We start from the raw sequence: 21527 nt of genomic DNA on the forward strand, positions 1-21527 counted from the left end.
CCTCATGGTGAAATCCCTGAGCAGTTTCCTTCCTTTCCTCTGATTTAGGATGGAAGCCTGTATCTTTGTAGTGACTGGGTGTACACCATGCTCAAAGGGATATTCAGATTTATTTTTTTAACATTTACTTATCTACCAATCAGGGGCCTTCATTGGGAAGTATTGAAAAACCACCCTGGTCTTTGTGGGTGAATCTGTAGTTGAAATTCACTAATCTATTGAGAGACTTTACAGATACAGTATACAGTGGGGAGAACAAGTATTTGATACACTGCCGATTTTGCAGGTTTTCCTACTTACAAAGCATGTAGAGGTCTGTAATTTCTATCATGGGTACACTTCAACTATGAGAGACGGAATCTAAAACAAAAATCCAGAAAATCACATTGTATGATTTTTAAGTAATTCATTTGCATTTTATTGCATGACATAAGTATTTGATACATCAGAAAAGCAGATCTTAATATTTGGTACAGAAACCTTTGTTTGCAATTACAGAGATCATACGTTTCCTGTAGTTCTTGACCAGGTTTGCACACACTGCAGCAGGGATTTTGGCCCACTCCTCCATACAGATCTTCTCCAGATCCTTCAGGTTTCGGGGCTGTCGCTGGGCAATACGGACTTTCAGCTCCCTCCAAAGATTTTCTATTGGGTTCAGGTCTGGAGACTGGCTAGGCCACTCCAGGACCTTGAGATGCTTCTTACGGCGCCACTCCTTAGTTGCCCTGGCTGTGTGTTTCGGGTCGTTGTCATGCTGGAAGACCCAGCCACGACCCATCTTCAATGCTCTTACTGAGGGAAGGAGGTTGTTGGCCAAGATCTCGCGATACATGGCCCCATCCATCCTCCCCTCAATACGGTGCAGTCATCCTGTACCCTTTGCAGAAAAGCATCCCCAAAGAATGATGTTTCCACCTCCATGCTTCACGGTTGGGATGGTGTTCTTGGGGTTGTACTCATCCTTCTTCTTCCTCCAAACACGGCGAGTGGAGTTTAGACCAAAAAGCTCTATTTTTGTCTCATCAGACCACATGACCTTCTCCCATTCCTCCTCTGGATCATCCAGATGGTCATTGGCAAACTTCAGACGGGCCTGGACATGCGCTGGCTTGAGCAGGTGGACCTTGCGTGCGCTGCAGGATTTTAATCCATGACGGTGTAGTGTGTTACTAATGGTTTTCTTTGAGACTGTGGTCCCAGCTCTCTCCAGCTCTCTCCAGGTCATTGACCAGGTCCTGCCGTGTAGTTCTGGGCTGATAACTCACCTTCCTCATGATCATTGATGCCCCACGAGGTGAGATCTTGCATGGAGCCCCAGACCGAGGGTGATTGACCGTCATCTTGAACTTCTTCCATTTTCTAATAATTGCGCCAACAGTTGTTGCCTTCTCACCAAGCTGCTTGCCTATTGTCCTGTAGCCCATCCCAGCCTGTTGCATGTCTACAATTTTATCCCTGATGTCCTTATACAGCTCTCTGGTCTTGGCCATTGTGGAGAGGTTGGAGTCTGTTTGATTGAGTGTGTGGACAGGTGTCTTTTATACAGGTAACGAGTTCAAACAGGTGCAGTTAATACAGGTAATGAGTGGAGAACAGGAGGGCTTCTTAAAGAAAAACTAACAGGTCTGTGAGAGCCGGAATTCTTACTGGTTGGTAGGTGATCAAATACTTATGTCATGCAATAAAATGCAAATTAATTACTTAAAAATCATACAATGTGATTTTCTGGATTTTTGTTTTAGATTCCGTCTCTCACAGTTGAAGTGTACCTATGATAAAAATTACAGACCTCTACATGCTTTGTAAGTAGGAAAACCTGCAAAATCGGCAGTGTATCAAATACTTGTTCTCCCCACTGTATATACAAAAGTATGTGGATACACCTTCAAATTAGTGGATTCGGCTATTTCAGCCACACCCGGAGCTGACAGGTGTTTAAAATGCTAGCACAGAGCAATGCAATCTCCATCGAGAAACATTGACAGTAGAATGATCTTACTGAAGAGCTCAGTGACTTTCAACGTGGCACCGTCATAGGATGCCACCTTTCCAATAAGTCAGTTTGTCAAATGTCTGCCCTGCTAGAGCTACCCCGGTCAACTGTAAGTGCTGTTATTGTGAAGTGGAAATGTCAAGGAGCAACAACGACTCAGGTGCGAAGTGGTAGGCCACACAAGCTCACAGAACAGGACCGCCGAGTGCTCAAGCGCGTAACGCGTACAAATCGTCTGTCTTCGGTTGCAAATATCACTACAGAGTTCCAAACTGCATCTGGAAGCAACTTCAGCACAATAACTGTTTGTCAGGAGCTTCATGAAATGGCTATCCATGGCCGAGCAGCCGCACACAAGCCTAAGATCACCATGCGCAATAACAAGTGTCGGCTGGAGTGGTGTAAAGATTGCCGCCATTGGACATCGTTCTCTGGAGTGATGACGCTTCACCATCTGGCAGTAAGACGAACGAGTCTGGGTTTGGCAGATGCCAGGAGAAAGCTACCTGCCCCAATGTATAGTGCTAACTGTAAAGTTTGGTGGTGGAGGAATAATGGTCTGGGGTTGTTTTTATGGTTCGGGCTCGGCCCCTTAGCTCCAGTGAAGGGAAATCTACAGCATACATTGACATTCTAGATGATTATGTGCTTCCAACTTTGTGGCAACAGTTTGGGGAAGACCTTTTCCTGTTTCAGCATCAAATCAAATGTTATTGGTTACTGTGGTTGAAATTCTACCTTTAACTAATAAGAGGAGAGGCAAAGTCAACAACCAAAAGGTATTACCTTTATTGGTCACCCCACCCCCCAGAAGAGATGGAGTGAGAGCCTCCTGTAAAACGAGTACAGGATCATTTATCAAATTTAAAATCAAATGTATTTATATAGCCCTTCTTACATCAGCTGATATATCAAAATGCTGTACAGAAACCCAGCCTAAAGCCCCAAACAGCAAGCAATGGAGGTGTAGAAGCACGGTGGCTAGGAAAAACTCCCTAGAAAGGCCAAAACCTAGGAAGAAACCTAGAGAGGAACCAGGCTATGAGGGGTGGCCAGTCCTCTTCTGGCTGTGCCGGGTGGAGATTATAACAGAACATGGCCAAGATGTTCAAATGTTCATAAATGACCAGCATGGTCAAATAATAATAATCACAGTAGTTGTCGAGGGTGCAGCAAGTCAGCACCTCAGGAGTAAATGTCAGTTGGCTTTTCATAGCCGATCATTAAGAGTATCTCTACCGCTCCTGCGGTCTCCAGAGAGTTGAAAACAGCAGGTCTGGGACAGGTAGCACATCCGGTGAACAGGTCAGGGTTCCATAGCCGCAGGCAGAACAGTTGAAACAGGAGAAGCAGCACGGCCAGGTGGACTGGGGACAGCAAGGAGTCATCATGCCAGGTAGTCCTGAGGCATGGTCCTAGGGCTCAGGTCCTCCGAGAGAGAGAAAGAAAGAGAGAATTAGAGAGAGCATACAGTACTTAAATTCACACCGGACACTGGATAAGACAGGAGAAGTACTCCAGATATAACAAACTGACCCTAGCCCCCCGACACATAAACTACTGCAGCATAAATACTGGAGGCTGAGACAGGAGGGGTCAGGAGACACTGTGGCCCCATCCGATGATATTATATAGTCAAGCTACCCCATGCAAGCATCTGCAAAACACGTGACCCTGTGTATGTGTGTGTGATGGGGGCACAACTGAATGAGGACCACAAGGGCCAGAATAACAGGAACCAGATATATTTCCTCTAACAGTAGCCCATCGGTTCCCCCAAGTTGGGCAAGCAAGCGCCTTTGACTGTCGGCCCAAATGATGTATGGTCGTACTGGTCACAAACACACACAAAATAACATGAACCTTTCGCCCGGAAACAGGCTCCAGTACAGAACAATAGCTCTAATACTGGTGTGCAGAATATAACACTTTGACCTGTCTACAGTTAAGCTAAAAGGAACCAGTTAGTTTCTGTCATATTCTTGGCTGAGTGCCCAGAGATCATGGGGTCATGCTGCACACACAACCAGTCAGAATAGGCCTACATTAATGCGCACACACACTTTTCTATCTTATATGAGTTCGTTTTTTTTTAACAATCTCAAGCCCAATGCCTAGGCTTAAAGAAGATATTTCAGTAAACAAGCATTAGTATTTTTTAATTTCCCTCACATTACATACACATATTTAGCTGATGTTATTGCAGGTGTAGCGAAATGCTTGTGTTCCTAACTCCAACAGTGCAGTAGTATCTAACAATTCACAACAATACATACAAATCTAAAAGTCAAAGAATGGAATAAAAAAATATATAAATATTAGGATGAGCAATGGCGGAGTGCAATTGATCCAAATACAGTAGAATACAATATACAGAGTTGAAGTCGGAAGTTTACATACACATAGGTTGGAGTCATTAAAACTAATTTTTCAACCACTAACAAACTATAGTTTCGGCAAGTCGGCTAGGACATCTACTTTGTGCATGACAAGTCGTTTTTCCAACAATTGTTTACAGACAGATTATTCACTGTATCATACTTCCAGTGGATCAGAAGTTTTCATACACTAAGTTGACTGTGCAATTAAACAGCTTGGAAAATTCCAGAAAATGATGTCATGGCTTTAGAAGATTCTGATAGGCTAATTGACATAATTTGAGTCAATCATCATTTGAGTGTACCTGTGGATGTATTTCAAGGCCTACCTTCAAACTCAGAGCCTCTTTGCTTGACATCATGGGGAAATCAAAAGGAATCAGCCAAGACCTCTGGTTCATCCTTGGGATGAAATGCCTGAAGGTACCAAACGCCTGACGTTCATCTGTGCAAACAATAGTATGCAAGTATAAACACCATGGGTGTCACGTCCTGACCATAGTTCTTATGTGTTTTGCTTGTTTTAGTGTTGGTCAGGACGTGAGCTGGGTGGGCATTCTATGTTGTGTGTCTAGTTTGTCTGTTTCTGCGTTCGGCCTAATATGGTTCTCAATCAGAGGCAGCTGTCAATCGTTGTCCCTGATTGAGAATCATATATAGGTGGCTTGTTTTGTGTTGGGATTTTGTGGGTGGTTGTTTCCTGTGTCAGTGTTTGTGCCACACGGGACTGTGACGGTTAGTTTGTTTGTTATTTTGTAGAGTGTCTTGTTTTCGTGTATATTAAATCATGGAAACTTACCACGCTGCACATTGGTCCTCCGATCCTTCTCGCCTCTCCTCGTTCGAGGAGGAGGAAGAGCTAGACTGCCGTTACAATGGGACCACGCAGCCGTCATACCGCTCAGGAAGGAGACGCGTTCTGTCTCCTAGAGATGAACCTACTTTGGTGCGAAAAATGCAAATCAATCCCAGAACAACAGCAAAGGACCTTGGGAAGATGCTGGAGGACACAGGTACAAAAGTATCTATATCCACAGTAAAACGAGTCCTATATCGACATAACCTGAAAGGCCGCTCAGCAAGGAAGAAGCCACTGCTCCAACATCGCCATAAAAAGCCAGACTACGGTTTGCACCTGCACATGGGGACAAAGATTGTACTTTTTGGAGAAATGTCCTCTGGTCTGATGAAACAAATAGAACTGTTTGGCCATAATGACCATTGTTATGTTTGGAGGAAGAAGGGGGAAGCTTGCAAGCCAAAGAACACCATCCCAACCTTGAAGCAAGGGGGTAGCAGCATCATGTTGTGGGGGTGCATTTCTGCAAGAGGGACTGGTGCGCTTCACAAATAGATGGCATCATGAGGACCAACAATTATGTGGATATATTGAAGCAACATCTCAAGACATCAGTCAGGAAGTGAAAGCTTGGTCGCAAATGAACAATGACCCCAAGCATACTTCCAAAGTTGTGGCAAAATGGTTTAAGGACAACAAAGTCAAGGTATTGGAGTGGACATCACAAAGCCCTGACCTCAATCCAATAGAAAATTTGTGGGCAGAACTGAAAAAGCATGTGCGAGCAAGGAGGCCTACAAACCTGACTCGGTTACACCAGCTCTGTCAGGAGGAATGGGACAAAATTCACCCAACTTATTCTGGGAAGCTTGTGGAAGGCTACCCGAAACGTTTGACCCAAGTTAAACATTTTAAAGGCAATGCTTCCAATTGCTAATTGAGTGTTTGTAAACTTCTGACCCACTGGCAATGTGATGAAATAAATAAAAGCTGAAATAAATAATTCTCTCTACTATTATTATGACATTTCACATTCTTAAATTAAAGTGGTGATCCAACTGACCTAAGACAGGGCATTCTTACTAGGATTAAATGTCAGGAATTGTGAAAAACTGAGTTTAAATTTATTTGGCTAAGGTGTATGTAAACTTCTGACTTCAACTGTATGGAAACATTATTAAAGTGACAATTGTTCCATTATTAAAGCGACCAGTGATTCCATGTCTATGTACATAGGGCAGCAGCCTCTAGGGTGTAAGGTTTGAGTAACTGGGTGGTAGCTGAGTATTGATTGCTATTTAACAGTCTGATGGCCTTGAGATAGAAGCTGTTTTTCAGTCTCTCTGTCCCAGCTTTGATGCACCTGTACTGACCTCGCCTTCTGTATGACAGGCCGTGGCTCGGGTGGGGTATGTCCTTGATTCACTTTTTGGCTTTCCTGTGACATTGGGTACTGTAGATGTCCTGGAGGGCAGGCAGTGTGCCCCCGGTGATGCGTTGTGCAGACCGCACCACCCTCTGGAGAGCCCAGCGGTTGCTGGGGTTGCCGTACCAGGTGGTGATACAGCCCGACAGGATGCTCTCAATAGCGCATCTGTAAAAGTTTGTGAGGATCTGTCATCGACATTCTACACAGGGACACTCAGTCAACCTTAAATTAAACAGTGTTTATTAACAGCAAGCTGGAGAGGTCACAGTCAAACTTAGATGCATTAATTACCAGTCTGAAGTGAGCACTACTAGGGCTGTCCCGTTAGTTCTCTTATATACAACTAACACAGACAAGTTATATTTCCATGATTTAGCTTTTTCATCGTTCATAATGAATTCATCATTAATGTTTGGTTCATGCATGTGACCGACCAATACCTCACGAGGCTTCCTCTCTCCAAGCTGAGACCTTGAAACTGAGATATCCTTTTTGTTCTCAGTACAAGTGTCACGATTGTCTTCTTGTGAGAGATTGGACCAAGGCGCAGCGTGTGCAAAATACATCTCTTTATTGTGGAAGAGAGAAAAACACAAAAACGAACACTATACACAAACTAACAAAACAACAAACGACCGTGAAGCTAAATAACGTAAGTGCACAGACAAGCAACAAACGTTCAACATAGACAATTACCCACAAACACATGATGCCCATGGCTGCCTTAAATATGGCTCCCAATTAGAGACAATAAACCACAGCTGTCTCTAATTGAGAACCAATCTAGGCAGCCATCGACATACAAACACCTAGACAAGTCATTTCCCCATTAAACCTACAAACCCCTAGACAACCCAAAACACATACTTCCCCATGTCACACCCTGACCTAACTAAAATAATAATGAAAACAAAGATAACTAAGGCCAGGGTGTGACATAACCCCCCCCTTAAGGTGCGAACTCCGGGCGCACCAGCATAAAGTCTAGGGGAGGGTCTGGGTGGGCGTCTGTCCACGGTGGCGGCTCTGGCACTGGTTGTGGTCCCCACCCCACCATAGTCACTACCCGCTTTCGTAGCCTCCTCCAAATGACCACCCTCCAACTTAACCCCACTGGATTAAGGGGCAGCACCGGACTAAGGGGCAGCACCGGACTAAGGGGCAGCACCGGACTAAGGGGCAGCACCGGACTAAGGGGCAGCACCGGACTAAGGGGCAGCACCAGGATAAGGGGCAGCACCAGGATAAGGGGCAGCACCAGGATAAGGGGCAGCACCAGGATAAGGGGCAGCTCCGGACTGAGGGACGGCAGCTCCGGACTGAGGGACAGCACCGGACTGGCTGGCGGATCCTGGCTGGACGGCTCTGGCGGATCCTGGCTGGGCTGCTCATGGCTGGCTGACGGATCTGGCTGCTCATGGCTGGCTGACGGATCTGGCTGCTCATGGCTGGCTGACGGATCTGGCTGCTCATGGCTGGCTGACGGATCTGGCTGCTCATGGCTGGCTGACGGATCTGGCTGCTCATGGCTGGCGGAAGGCTCTGGCTGATCCTGTCTGGCGGAAGGCTCTTGCTGATCCTGTCTGGCGGAAGGCTCTGGCTGATCCTGTCTGGCGGAAGGCTCTGGCTGATCCTGTCTGGCGGAAGGCTCTGGCTGATCCTGTCTGGCGGAAGGCTCTGGCTGATCCTGTCTGGCGGAAGGCTCTGGCTGCTCCTGTCTGGCGGTAGGCTCTAGCGGCTCCTGTCTGGCAGACAGCTCTGAAGGCTCATGGCAGACGGGCGGCTTTGCAGGCTCAGTACAGACGGGCGGCTTTGAAGACTCATGGCAGACGGACAGTTCAGACGGCGTTGGGCAGACGGGCAGTTCAGGCGCCGTTGGGCAGACGGGCAGTTCAGGCGCCGTTGGGCAGACGGGCAGTTCAGGCGCCGTTGGACAGACGGGCAGTTCAGGCGCCGTTGGGCAGACGGCAGACTCTGGCCGGCTGAGACGCACTGTAGGCCTGGTGCGTGGTGCCGGAACTGGAGGTACCGGGCTAAGGACACGCACCTTCAGGCTAGTGCGGGGAGAAGGAACAGGGCATGCTGGACCCTGGGGACGCACATTAGGCCTAGTGCGTGGTGCCGGAACTGGTGGTACCGGGCTGAGGACACGCATCTCAGGGCTAGTGCGGGGAGCAGCAACAGGACGCACAGGACTCTGGGGACACACAGGATGCTTGGTGCGTGGTGTTGGCACTGGTGGTAAAGGGCTGGAGACACGCACCATAGAGCTAGTGCGTGGAGGAGGCACAGGGCTCTGAAGACGCACAGGAAGCCTGGTGCGTGGTGTAGGCACTGGTGGTACTGGGCTGGAGCGGGGAGGTCGCGCCGGAAATACCGGACCGTGCAGGCGTACTGGCTCCCTTGAGCACTGAGCCTGTCCAACCTTACCTGGTTGTATGCTCCCCGTCGCCCGACCAGTGCGGGGAGGTGGAATAACCCGCACCGAGTTATGTAGGCGAACCGGGGACACCATACGTAAGGCTGGTGCCATGTAAGCCGGCCCAAGGAGACGCACTGGTGGCCAGATGCGTTGGGCCGGCTTCATGACATCCGGCTCAACGCTCAATTTAGCCCGGCCGATACGTGGAGCTGGAATGTACCGAACCGGGCTATGCACGCGTACAGGAGACACCATGCGCTCTACTGCGTAACACGGTGTCTGCCCGTACTTTCGCTCTCCACGGTAAGTACAGGGAGTAGGCGCAGGTCTCCTACCTGACTTCGCCACACTCCCTTTAAGGCCCCCCCCAAGAAATGTTTGGGTTGTACTCACGGGCTTCCAGCCTTGCTTCCGTGCTGCCTCCTCATATCGCCTCCTCTCGGCTTTAGCTGCCTCCAGCTCTTCACGAGGGAGGCGATATTCTCCCGGTTGTGCCCAAGGTCCCTTACCATCCAGTATCTCCTCCCATGTCCATGAATCCTGTGTAGGTGGGTCCTGTTGCCGCTTGACACGCCGCTTGGTCCTAGATTGGTGGGTAATTCTGTCACGATCGTCTTCTTGTGAGAGATTGGACCAAGGCGCAGCGTGTGCAAAATACATCTCTTTATTGTGGAAGAGAGAAAAACACGAAAAAGAACACTATACACAAACTAACAAAACAACAAACGACCGTGAAGCTAAATAACGTAAGTGCACAGACAAGCAACAAACGTTCAACATAGACAATTACCCACAAACACATGATGCCCATGGCTGCCTTAAATATGGCTCCCAACTAGAGACAATAAACCACAGCTGTCTCTAATTGAGAACCAATCTAGGCAGCCATCGACATACAAACACCTAGACAAGTCATTTCCCCATTAAACCTACAAACCCCTAGACAACCCAAAACACATACTTCCCCATGTCACACCCTGACCTAACTAAAATAATAATGAAAACAAAGATAACTAAGGCCAGGGTGTGACAACAAGGTTCTGAGCGTACTGATAGTGAGGATTCCTCCCAGACATGTTCAATCAGTCACTTGCATGAACACAGAAATTGGTTGTTAGAAAAACACAAACATAGAACATATTTTCCATAATCAAAAATATAGTATTTTCAGCTGTTTGAAACCAAAAGTAAAAGACACAAAACCAAACTTAAGCACTGGAAGCATAGAAATAGCTCACATAGAACCAATCTAACACTTTTGAGACTTGCTTCCATGAGAATTACATATCTATTGCTCACATTCTTATGTGAATTTGGTCGGTCGCCCAAAAGGTTACATATTGCCGCTTTATTTTAGAAAATGTTCTACAAACAAAAGTAAAGGGGTGTGAATACTTTTAAGGCAGAACATTTGCCTTTGGACACAGTAGCCATGTAACCATTTGCAGTCTGATTTCCAAGAGCTACAGAACCTGTTTGGGCTAGGGGGCAGCATTTTCACTTTTGGATGAAAAGCATGCCCAGAATAAACTGCCTCCTACTCAGTCCCAGATGCTAATATATGCATATTATTAGTAGTATTGGATGGAAAACACTCTGAAGTTTCTAAAACTGTTTGAATGATGTCTGTGAGTATAACAGAACTCATATGGCAGGCAAAAACCTGAGAAGAAATCCAAAACGGAAGTGGGAAATCTGAGGCTTGTAGTTTTTCAACTCAGCACCTGTTGAAGATACAGTGGGGTATTGGTCATCTTGCACGTCCTAAGGCTTCCACTAGATGTCAACAGTCTTTAGAACGTTGTTTGATGCTTCTACTATGAAGGGGGACTGAATGAGAGGGGAATGAGTCAGAGGTCTGGCAGAGAGCCACGGGCTCGTGAAGCGCGGTCATGAGAAAGTTACCACTTGTTCCATTGCTTTTTTACAGACAATGGAATTCTCCGGTTGGGACATTATTGAACATGTATGATAAAAACATCCTAAAGATTGATTCTATACAACGTTTGATATGTTTCTACGACCAGAAATATAACTTTTTGGAATTTTAGTCCGACATTCCTGCCGGAATTGCCCGCGCCTCGTGAGTTTCGATTTGTTTACTAAACGCGCGAACAAAAGGTGGTGTTTGGACATAAATGATGAACTTTATCGAACAAATCAAATCAAACATTTATTGTGGAACTGGGATTCCTGGGAGTGCATTCTGATGAAGATCATCAAAGGTAAGTGAATATTTATAATGCTATTTCTGACTCCAACATGGCGGATATCTGTTTGGCTTGATTTGTCGTTTGAGTGCCGTACTCAGATTATGCTTTTTCCGTAAAATTCTTTTTAAATCTGATACAGCGGTTGCATTAAGGAGAAGTTTATCTAAAGTTCCATGTATAATAGTTGTATCTATTATCAATGTTTATTATGTGTATTTCTGGGAATTGATGTGGCTCTCTGCAAAATCACTGTATGTTTTGGAACTACTGAACATAACACGCCAATGTAAAATGAGATTTTTGGATATAAATATTCACTTTATCGAACAAAACATACATGTATTGTGTAACATGAAATCCTATGAGTGTCTTCTGATGAAGATCATCAAAGGGTAGTGATTAATTGTATCTATATTTCTGCTTTTTGTGACAACTCTCTTTGGCTGGAAAAATGGCTGTGATTTTCTGTGACTTGGTGGTGACCTAACATAATCGTTTGTGGAGCTTTTGCTGTAAAGCCTTTTTGAAATCAGACACTGTGGTTGGATTAATGAGAATGTTATCTTTAAAATGGTGCCTAATACTTGTATGTTTGAGAAATTTGATTTATGAGATTTCTGTTGATTGAATTTGGCGCCCTGCAATTTCATTGGCTGTTGGCGATCCGTTCCCTGACAGGTTTAAGTTAGTACTTAATGCAAACAAAACAAAATACATGCTATTTTTCTAGATCCCATAACTTAGATTTAAGTGACCTTGAAATTGCTATCCTGAACGGAACCCAAATTGAACGAGTTCTTTCTTATAAATATCTTGGTATCTGGCTAGATGATAAATTGGCATTTCAAATGCATGTTACTGAGCTGGTAAAGAAATTGAAGATCAAAATGTGATTATTTTACAGAAATAAAGCATGTCTGACTTTTGATAATAGAAAGGAAGTTGTCCAGGAAACTTTTATGTCTGTTTTAGATTACTGGGATATAACCTACATGCATGCAGCAACTTCCACACTTAGACCTCTGGATGCTGTTTTCCATTGTGCCCTTAGATTCATTACTGTGTATTGTATCAAAAGGTGGGTTGGACCTCTCTGTATGTAAGAAGAGATCAGCATTCCCTTCTGTTTATTTACAAAGCATTCATGCGGAATATTCCAGCATATCTGATTTCACTCATTAAGGTTAAAACAATAAAATACAGCACAAGAACAAAAGATTGGACAACACTAGATATACCAAAAGTATATAGTTTCAGAACTAGGAAAAAACACCTTAAATTTTCATGCTCCGCAGATGTGGAATATACTACAAAATGAGCTCAGGCTTGAACGCCTTGTGCCTTTAAATGTATTTAAAGCATTGATGGAGGATATACTTAAGGAAGACTATACTTGTTTCTGATGTCTGCTTGTGTGCTTGTTGCTAAATGTATTTGCCTGTTGGAGTGCATGCATGTTTATATTGCGTTTTGTGTACAGAGCCGTTTCTTGCGAAAGATCATGTGTTTTCAATGGGTTTTCCCTGAATAAATAAAGGTAAATGAAAAATGAAAATTAATGTAAACAAAACCATATACTGCTTACAGGGTAAGGAAACCACTTAAATGTAATTTGGGTGAACTATCCCTTCAACGTAAATGAGGGGTCTTCTTGACCATGTTTTTCTATCTGAAAGGAAACTGAATTGAAGGCAAAACTAATCTGTGACCTCTGCGAGAAAAAGAAAAAGATCTACTCCACTTTAACCGAGTCAATCAAGGACTCCATGCATCGATGCTATATAAGTAAGTCTTGAAATTAAATTGTATTATCTGAGATAAAGTGTTGTGGCCTAGTCATGAGAATTGTAATGATATTTGGGAAGTAACACGTTTTCAAACATATATTGAATGTGCAGTATTAATAGCAGATGAAATCATACAATGGTTATGGAAACAATATGTTGACTGTTTTTTAGGGGCATCAGAGCAGACAGGAAAAGATTCTCTGAAAAGGATGAAAGATGAGCTACATCATCACATGAAGAATAACAACATTTTCCAGAAGGCTAAGAAAGATATGCTGGGTTGTTTAACCAACCTGAAGGTTTGACACATTCAGTGCCGGATAGCATATGATAGCAAAATGTGTAGAATATCAGGCAATTTGCTTTAAAACTGCAACATTTTCTCTCAGCCTCATGGCAACATGTGTAGAATTGCTGGAAATGTGCTTTAAAACTGCTAAATGTTCTTTCAGCTGGATGGCAAAATGTGTAGAATAGCAGGAAAGTTGCCCATATCGCCTTGAATAGCAGCATTTGGCATGTATGTTAGCTCTAGTATTAAGTTCAGTTGTGTAATGTCTGTATATGTCACAATCTTTCACGTTACACAGCAGATGGATTGATGTTTGCTAATGTAAACATAGGCAATATACTATGTACCCAAGTGCCATTGCTATTGTCAATCTGCTTTCACACAGCAGGTAATGGGTGCATTTTCAGATGGGTTAAGTTTAGTACTCTTCTCAGGATCTGCATGTTTCCACAGGTCACCATAGCAACTATGATCGCATTTGCTGAAACACCCCAAAATACACTTAAGATTTTTACATTTACATTTAAGTCATTTAGCTGACGCTCTTATCCAGAGCGACTTACAATTTTGGAAAGTTCATACATATTCATCCTGGTCCCCCCGTGGGGAATGAACCCACAACCCTGGCGTTGCAAGCGCCATGCTCTACCAACTGAGCCACACGGGACCTAGTTAGATGCACCTAGTTATTGAAAACCTGGTGCACAGCATTTAGACTTGGTTGTGGTAAAGCACAATCATCACTTAATGTCAGAGTTGTCTAAATAATCATTTCTGTCCTGTATTAGGATCACATCATGATGCAGCTGAAGTGTAAACTACAAGAATCAATGGATCTCTCACTGAAGACCCCCAACAGCTCGTTCCTCCCAGGTAAATGAAACAGACCAAATGCTTGAGCTATTCCAATCGAGCTGAAAAAAGTCTGGAAACCATGTCCACTTTATCTTGAGCTGCATTTTGCTTGTGTCATAAGTAAATGTGTATACCCTACTTACATTTCAGACCAGAACCACAATATTTGAAGGAAGATGCATAATTAGTTTTTCAGTTGAACTTTAGCCATGCCACTTATTTTGGTGTACAGCTGAGGGATGGGGCTGAGTAAATGTAAACCATATAACATTTGAAGAGTACATTCTCAATGAAAGGACTGACAATCCATGACATCCATTAATATTTTTAAAGTAAAAGTATTTTTTTTCCCATATTTGTTACTTTAAAAAATATATATATATTTTTTTTTTAATTAAGTATGTTAAAGCAGCTTTTCTGTGTTGGAATGGTGTGGGCACATCCCAACAACAAAATGGTGTGGGCTTATACAGGTCATTAAAAATATTCATGCGAGTAGACCCCTGTTTGGCCTACTCATCTTCCTAAAGAGGATGACATCATGGGCCACAAATAAGAGTGGGATGAGTCAACAACATTATTTGGGTATGAGTTATAGTTGAAGTCAGATGTTTACGTACACCTTATCCAAATACATTTAAACTCAGTTTTTCACAATTCCTGACATTTGATCCTAATAAAAATGCCCTGTCTTAGGTCAGTTAGGATCACCACTTTATTTTAAGAATGTGAAATGTCAGAATAATAGTAGAGAGAATGATTTATTCAGATTTTATTTCTTTCATCACATTGCCAGTGAGTCAGAAGTTTACATACACTCAATTAGTATTTGGTAGCATTGCCTTTAAATTGTTTAACTTAGGTAAAACGTTTCGGGTAGCCTTCCACAAGCTTCCCACAATAAGTTGGGTGAATTTTGTCCCATTCCTCCTGACAGAGCTTGTGTAACTGAGTCAGGTTTGTAGGCCTCCTTGCTCGCACATGCTTTTTCAGTTCTGCCCAAAAATGTTCTATGGAATTGAGGTCAGGGCTTTGTGATGGTCACTCCAATACCTTGACTTTGTTGTCCTTAAGCCATTTTGCCACAACTTTGGAAGTATGCTTTGGGGTCATTGCTCATTTGGAAGACCAATTTGTAACCAAGCTTTCAATTCCCGACTGATGTCTTGAGATGTTGCTTCAATATATCCACATAATTGTTGTTCCTCATGATGCCATCTATTTTGTGAAGTGCACCAGTCCCTCATGCAGCAAAGCTCCCCCACAACATGATGCTGCCACCCCCGTGCTTCACAGTTGGGATGGTGTTCTTTGGCTTGCAAACCTCCCCCTTTTTCCTCCAAACATAACGAGGGTCATTATGGCCAAACAGTTCTATTTTTGTTTCATCAGACCTGAGGACATTTCTCCAAAAAGTACAATCTTTGTCCCCATGTGCAGGTGCAAACTGTAGTCTGGCTTTTTTATGGCGATTTTGGAGCAGTGGCTTCTTCCTTGCTGAACGGCCTTTCAGGTTATGTCGATATAGGACTCGTTTTACTGTGGATATAGATACTTTTGTACCTGTTTCCTACAGCATCTTCACAAGGTCCTTTGCTGTTGTTCTGGGATTGATTTGCACTTTTCACACCAAAGTACATTCATCTCTAGGAGACAAAGCATGTAAACAATGTTTTGTGCTGATGGGAAATAAAGTTTTTCACAACTTTATTTCTAAATTTCACCTTTAATTGTAAAAGATAACTTCATCATCCAAGCATCACAGGGTTAAGTCTAAATAACAGGTTAATCTGACAAAAAAACAAAACAGAAGTTATCGACATAACAGCTAGACTTCTTTACAATGTACCACATCTCTGGTGAGCACAATGGAGAACTGTAATATTGTTTAGAAAAGAGATTTGTGTCAGGAAAGCTAACAGCAACTACAGTGGGGGAAAAAAGTATTTAGTCAGCCACCTATTGTGCAAGTTCTCCCACTTAAAAAGATGAGAGAGGCCTGTAATTTTCATCATAGGTACACTTCAACTATGACAGACAAAATGAGGAAAAAAATCCAGAAAATCACATTGTAGGATTTTTTATTAATTTATTTGCAAATTATGGTGGAAAATAAGTATTTGGTCACCTACAAACAAGCAAGATTTCTGGCTCTCACAGAACTGTAACTTCTTCTTTAAGAGGCTCATCTGTCCTCCACTCGTTACCTGTATTAATGGCACCTGTTTGAACTTGTTATCAGTATAAAAGACACCTGTCCACAACCTCAAACAGTCACACTCCAAACTCCACTATTGCCAAGACCAAAGAGCTGTCAAAGGGCACCAGAAACAAAATTGTAGACCTGCACCAGGTTGGGAAGACTGAATCTGCAATAGGTAAGCAGCTTGGTTTGAAGAAATCAACTGTGGGAGCAATTATTAGGAAATGGAAGACATACAAGACCACTGATAATCTCCCTCGATCTGGGGCTCCATGCAAGATCTCACCCCGTGGGGTCAAAATGATCACAAGAACGGTGAGCAAAAATCCCAGAACTACACGGGGGGACCTAGTGAATGACCTGCAGAGAGCTGGGACCAAAGTAACAAAGCCTACCATCAGTAACACACTACACCGCCAGGGACTCAAATCCTGCAGTGCCAGACATGTCCCCCTGCTTAAGCCAGTACATGTCCAGGCCCGTCTGAAGTTTGCTAGAGAGCATTTTGATGATCCAGAAGAAGATTGGGAGAATGTCATATGGTCAGATGAAACCAAAATATAACTTTTTGGTAAAAACTCAACTCGTCGTGTTTGGAGGACAAAGAATGCTGAGTTGCATCCAAAGAACACCATACCTACTGTGAAGCATGGGGGTGGAAACATCATGCTTTGGGGCTGTTTTTCTGCAAAGGGACCAGGACGACTGATCCGTGTAAAGGAAAGAATGAATGGGGCCATGTATCGTGAGATTTTGAGTGAAAACCTCCTTCCATCAGCAAGGGCATTGAAGATGAAACATGCCTGGGTCTTTCAGCATGACAATGATCCCAAACACACCGCCCGGGCAACGAAGGAGTGGCTTCGTAAGAAGCATTTCAAGGTCCTGGAGTGGCCTAGCCAGTCTCCAGATCTCAACCCCATAGAAAATCTTTGGAGGGAGTTGAAAGTCCGTGTTGCCCAGCAACAGCCCCAAAACATTACTGCTCTAGAGGAGATCTGCATGGAGAAATGGGCCAAAATATCAGCAACAGTGTGTGAAAACCTTGTGAAGACTTACAGAAAACGTTTGACCTCTGTCATTGCCAACAAAGGGTATATAACAAAGTATTGAGATAAACTTTTGTTATTGACCAAATACTTATTTTCCACCATAATTTGCAAATAAATTCATTAAAAATCCTACAATGTGATTTTCTGGATTCTTTTTTCTCATTTTGTCTGTCATAGTTGAAGTATACCTATGATGAAAATTACAGGCCTCTCTCATCTTTTTAAGTGGGAGAACTTGCACAATTGGTGGCTGACTAAATACTTTTTTGCCCCACTGTACATTCTTTATGATGGCAGCCATGTTTGTTTATGTTTGATAAGCGAAAACTCCCTAATCCCAGAATGGCATTCACTAAAACACAAATAAACAAAGTCAAAGTCAAAGATGGCTGGGCCCATTGCCTGAAAAATATTAACTTTGGCCACTTTTCAGCATATTACAAATCTTTGATGTACTTGTTACAGTGTATACAAGAGCCGGAGCACATGACTTGACAAGTCGTTTACAATTTTTGAATATTCACAAAGCAAGTAAAATTGTATCATCTCACAGATCATCACCATTTATAAGCATAAATAAAACCCCTGGTGTGAGCTGGCAACCCGGAGTTACCATAATTACAATCTGATGCCAGGTTCAAAACAACTGGGAACTCTGAGAAAGAAAAGAGCTCAGACTGGGGAAAATATTTTTGAACGGTCATCCAACTTAGAATTCCATCTTGGAACTCGGGCCTCTTTCTAGAGCTCTGAATTTCCGACTTGAAGATCACTGACGTCATGCGTTGACCTCGTATCTTTCAGAGTTACATGTTGTTTTGAAAGCAATTTCAGTCGAGTGAACCATCCCTGAACCCTGTTTTCTTATAACTTCTTTGGTCTGATGGACGCTTAAACAAATATGTAGCCACACATAACTAACAAATAGCTTAGCATTAGCATTAGCATAATCATTACAACCTTCAAAAAAGTATTTTACACATCATATGTGTCCATTACAATCTATGCAAGAATTGAAATGCATGTTTTGTTAGCAGTATTTGAAAACATTAATAAAACAGTAAATACATTATGTTCCATGCATTCATACGGTATGCTACAGTAGAAACGACAACACCTTATAAGAAAATAAGGCACTCTGACAGGAACACAAACATGTCCAAAGTTATTATCTGTAAGGAAAACAACAATGAAGAGAATGCGGGAGCCAGCCAGAAAATGTGCCAGGGGGGAAAGGTTAATGGAAGGCCTGTTCTGACTAGAGATGCGCAAATATCTGCATACTTGATCTGCGAAAACACTGGGGAAGTGCTTGGGCTCTCGTCGAAGAGAGAAGTTTGTCCGGCTCTATAAAGCCTCAAACATAAATTGTTCGCAACAGTGAAATGGGCTACTTCTTATGTTAATTAATGTGGAGGCGTAACATACATCAATTCAAACTGTTGTTAGAAAATAAAACTTGGTAGAAAATCATTAGAAATGGACAAGTTGAAACTTAGATAATTAGCAGGCAGCATGCCTTGGTTTGAGGGCAGTGTGGGTTAACTCACATGAAAAGGTAAAAAAAAAAAATGAATATTTCTTTAAACATCCACTACAAACATCAGCTAACTTTAGCAACCACAAGCTAACAATCAATAGAAGTGACGGGAACATATGAGCACGTTTTTGTTTTCTTAAATGGCTAAATCACCTTTAAGTTGTCACGTCTGCTCCTGCTCTTTCCCTCCCCCTGGCGCTTGAGGGCGCCAGAATGCCTTGCATCACTCACTCCTGCCATCCTTCACGTACACCTGCCTTTCCTTGTCACGCGCATCAGCGTTATTGGACTCACCTGGACTCTATTATCACCTGTTCATTTCCTCCCCTATATGTGTCAGTTCCCCAGCTCTGTTCCCTGCTTCTGCATTGATTGTTTTTCTGTTTGCTAAGCTGTTTATGTCTCGTTACTTGTCCGTGATTTATTAAATGTTACTCCCCGTACCTGCTTCGTCTCTCCAGCGTCATCCTTGTGATAGATCGTGACAGAATGCAGAAGCCATCACACGAAGCATCGGGGAGTACTGGCGTTCTGGTTGGTATAGTGGCATCGGCTCTGGGTCACCACCGATGGAACCGGGGGTGCCTAGCCTGCTCGTCGGGCTTCCACGCCCTAGCAGGCTCGAGAGGTTTCCTTGCCCCGGTTGGCTCGGATGGCGCCCATCCCACGTCGGGCCTCAGCTGGATCGTCAGTTCTTGTCTGCCCAGCCTGTCCAGGAGTTTTTTTTGTTTGTTTGTTTTGTCGGTGACGTCGGGGGTGGATTCTGCCGCCGATGGAACCGGGGGTGCCTAAGCCAGCCCGTCGAGCTTTCATGCCCTGGCTGGCTCGAGAGGTTTCATTGCCTCGGTTGGCTCGGTGGCTTCCCATCCCACGTCACAATCCACCGGATCATCGGGTTTCCTCAGCGGGATCGACAGGCGTCTGGACTCAGCCGGATCGTCAGGCTCCCATGCCTCAGCCGGTTCGCCAGGCTCTCACGCTCCAGCCGGTTCGTCGGGCTTCCACGCCTCAACCGGCTTGCCCAGCGCCCATGTCTCGGCCGGTTTGCCCAGGTGGGACGCCGGGTGGCGCCCCTAGTGGGGGGGTACTGTCACGTCTGCTCCCGCTCTTTCCCTCCCCCTGGCGCTTGAGGGCGCCAGAATGCCTTGCATCACTCACTCCTGCCATCCTTCACGTACACCTGCCTTTCCTTGTCACGCGCATCAGCGTTATTGGACTCACCTGGACTCTATTATCACCTGTTCATTTCCTCCCCTATATGTGTCAGTTCCCCAGCTCTGTTCCCTGCTTCTGCATTGATTGTTTTTCTGTTTGCTAAGCTGTTTATGTCTCGTTACTTGTCCGTGATTTATTAAATGTTACTCCCCGTACCTGCTTCGTCTCTCCAGCGTCATCCTTGTGATAGATCGTGACATAAGTAACATCAAACCAAATACAGAAATTACTTTGAGTTTATATCAGGTGATTTGTTCACCATATCACATCAAGTTGTAAAATCCTGAACTTCTCCTTTAAAAGCTGATGCTTGTCCTGAATCCTTTCCCTTGTGCAGATGATGTCACTGTGGAGTATAACAAGATGAAGATGTGCTATGAGAAACTGATGGGTTGCTCTAGTACAGTACACTTCACTCCAAGACTGGATTTACACACAAAAACTACCGTATTTGAATCACAGTCTGGGAATGGTAGGAAGCGTGTGCAGGTATGTTTGTGGGGAGTTGATTAACCACACCTCAACCACAATTCAGTCTGAGAGTATTTGATCCCATGTACTAGAGTTACCTGGTCTTCCTTTTTCTGTTACAGGTGTCAACAGGTGTACCAATGTTAACTCCTGAGATTGTCAAAGATCTTACAACACATAACCACAAGCCTACGTATAGGTAACTATTGATCACTGAAACGTCCACTACTTTATCATGGCCTTTTCCTATGGTCATGTTTACCACGAATCAGTTCCACACAGAATCTGCTTGACCCTTTTGATATATAAAATTAGTTTACATCTGTCACCTCTGCCCTTCATCTGCCTTGCAGGCTCCAATGCCCCAAGGCAGGTCTTTTCCAGTGCAGTTCCACTGGACTGGTGTTTCTGATGAAAGGGAAAGGAGATGTGGTTTACAAGGTGACTCAATGGGACAGCAGACTCCTGGGCTCCAGGATACCAGCAGGACCCCTATTCAGCATTGACTGTCCTGAGCAGTCTGTACGCCAACTGCATCTCCCACACTGTATGTGTGATGGTAAGTGATGCATCGCTGTATGTGTGATGGTAAGTGATGCATCACTGTATGTGTGATGGTAAGTGATGCATCACTGTATGTGTGATGGTAAGTGATGCATCACTGTATGTGTGATGGTAAGTGATGCATCACTGTATGTGTGATGGTAAGTGATGCATCACTGTATGTGTGATGGTAAGTGATGCATCACTGTATGTGTGATGGTAAGTGATGCATCACTGTATGTGTGATGGTAAGTGATGCATCACTGTATGTGTGATGGAAAGTGATGCATCACTGTATGTGTGATGGTAAGTGATACATCACTGTATGTGTG

General features: G+C 43.9%; 1 protein-coding gene across 1 annotated transcript in view; it reads left to right on the top strand.

Moving 5' to 3' along the window:
- Positions 1-21527, top strand: part of LOC129832780 (nuclear GTPase SLIP-GC-like) — a 59803-nt gene that overhangs the window by 35102 nt on the left and 3174 nt on the right. Inside the window, exons 15-20 of the mRNA XM_055896777.1 lie at positions 12914-13022; positions 13196-13323; positions 14105-14189; positions 20519-20670; positions 20775-20851; positions 21006-21211. Of these exons, the coding sequence (XP_055752752.1) occupies positions 12914-13022; positions 13196-13323; positions 14105-14189; positions 20519-20670; positions 20775-20851; positions 21006-21211 (757 nt within the window). The remainder of the gene's footprint in view (positions 1-12913; positions 13023-13195; positions 13324-14104; positions 14190-20518; positions 20671-20774; positions 20852-21005; positions 21212-21527) is intronic.

The sequence above is a fragment of the Salvelinus fontinalis genome, chromosome 34, assembly GCF_029448725.1.
Source record: "Salvelinus fontinalis isolate EN_2023a chromosome 34, ASM2944872v1, whole genome shotgun sequence".
Taxonomy (NCBI): Eukaryota; Metazoa; Chordata; class Actinopteri; order Salmoniformes; family Salmonidae; genus Salvelinus; species Salvelinus fontinalis.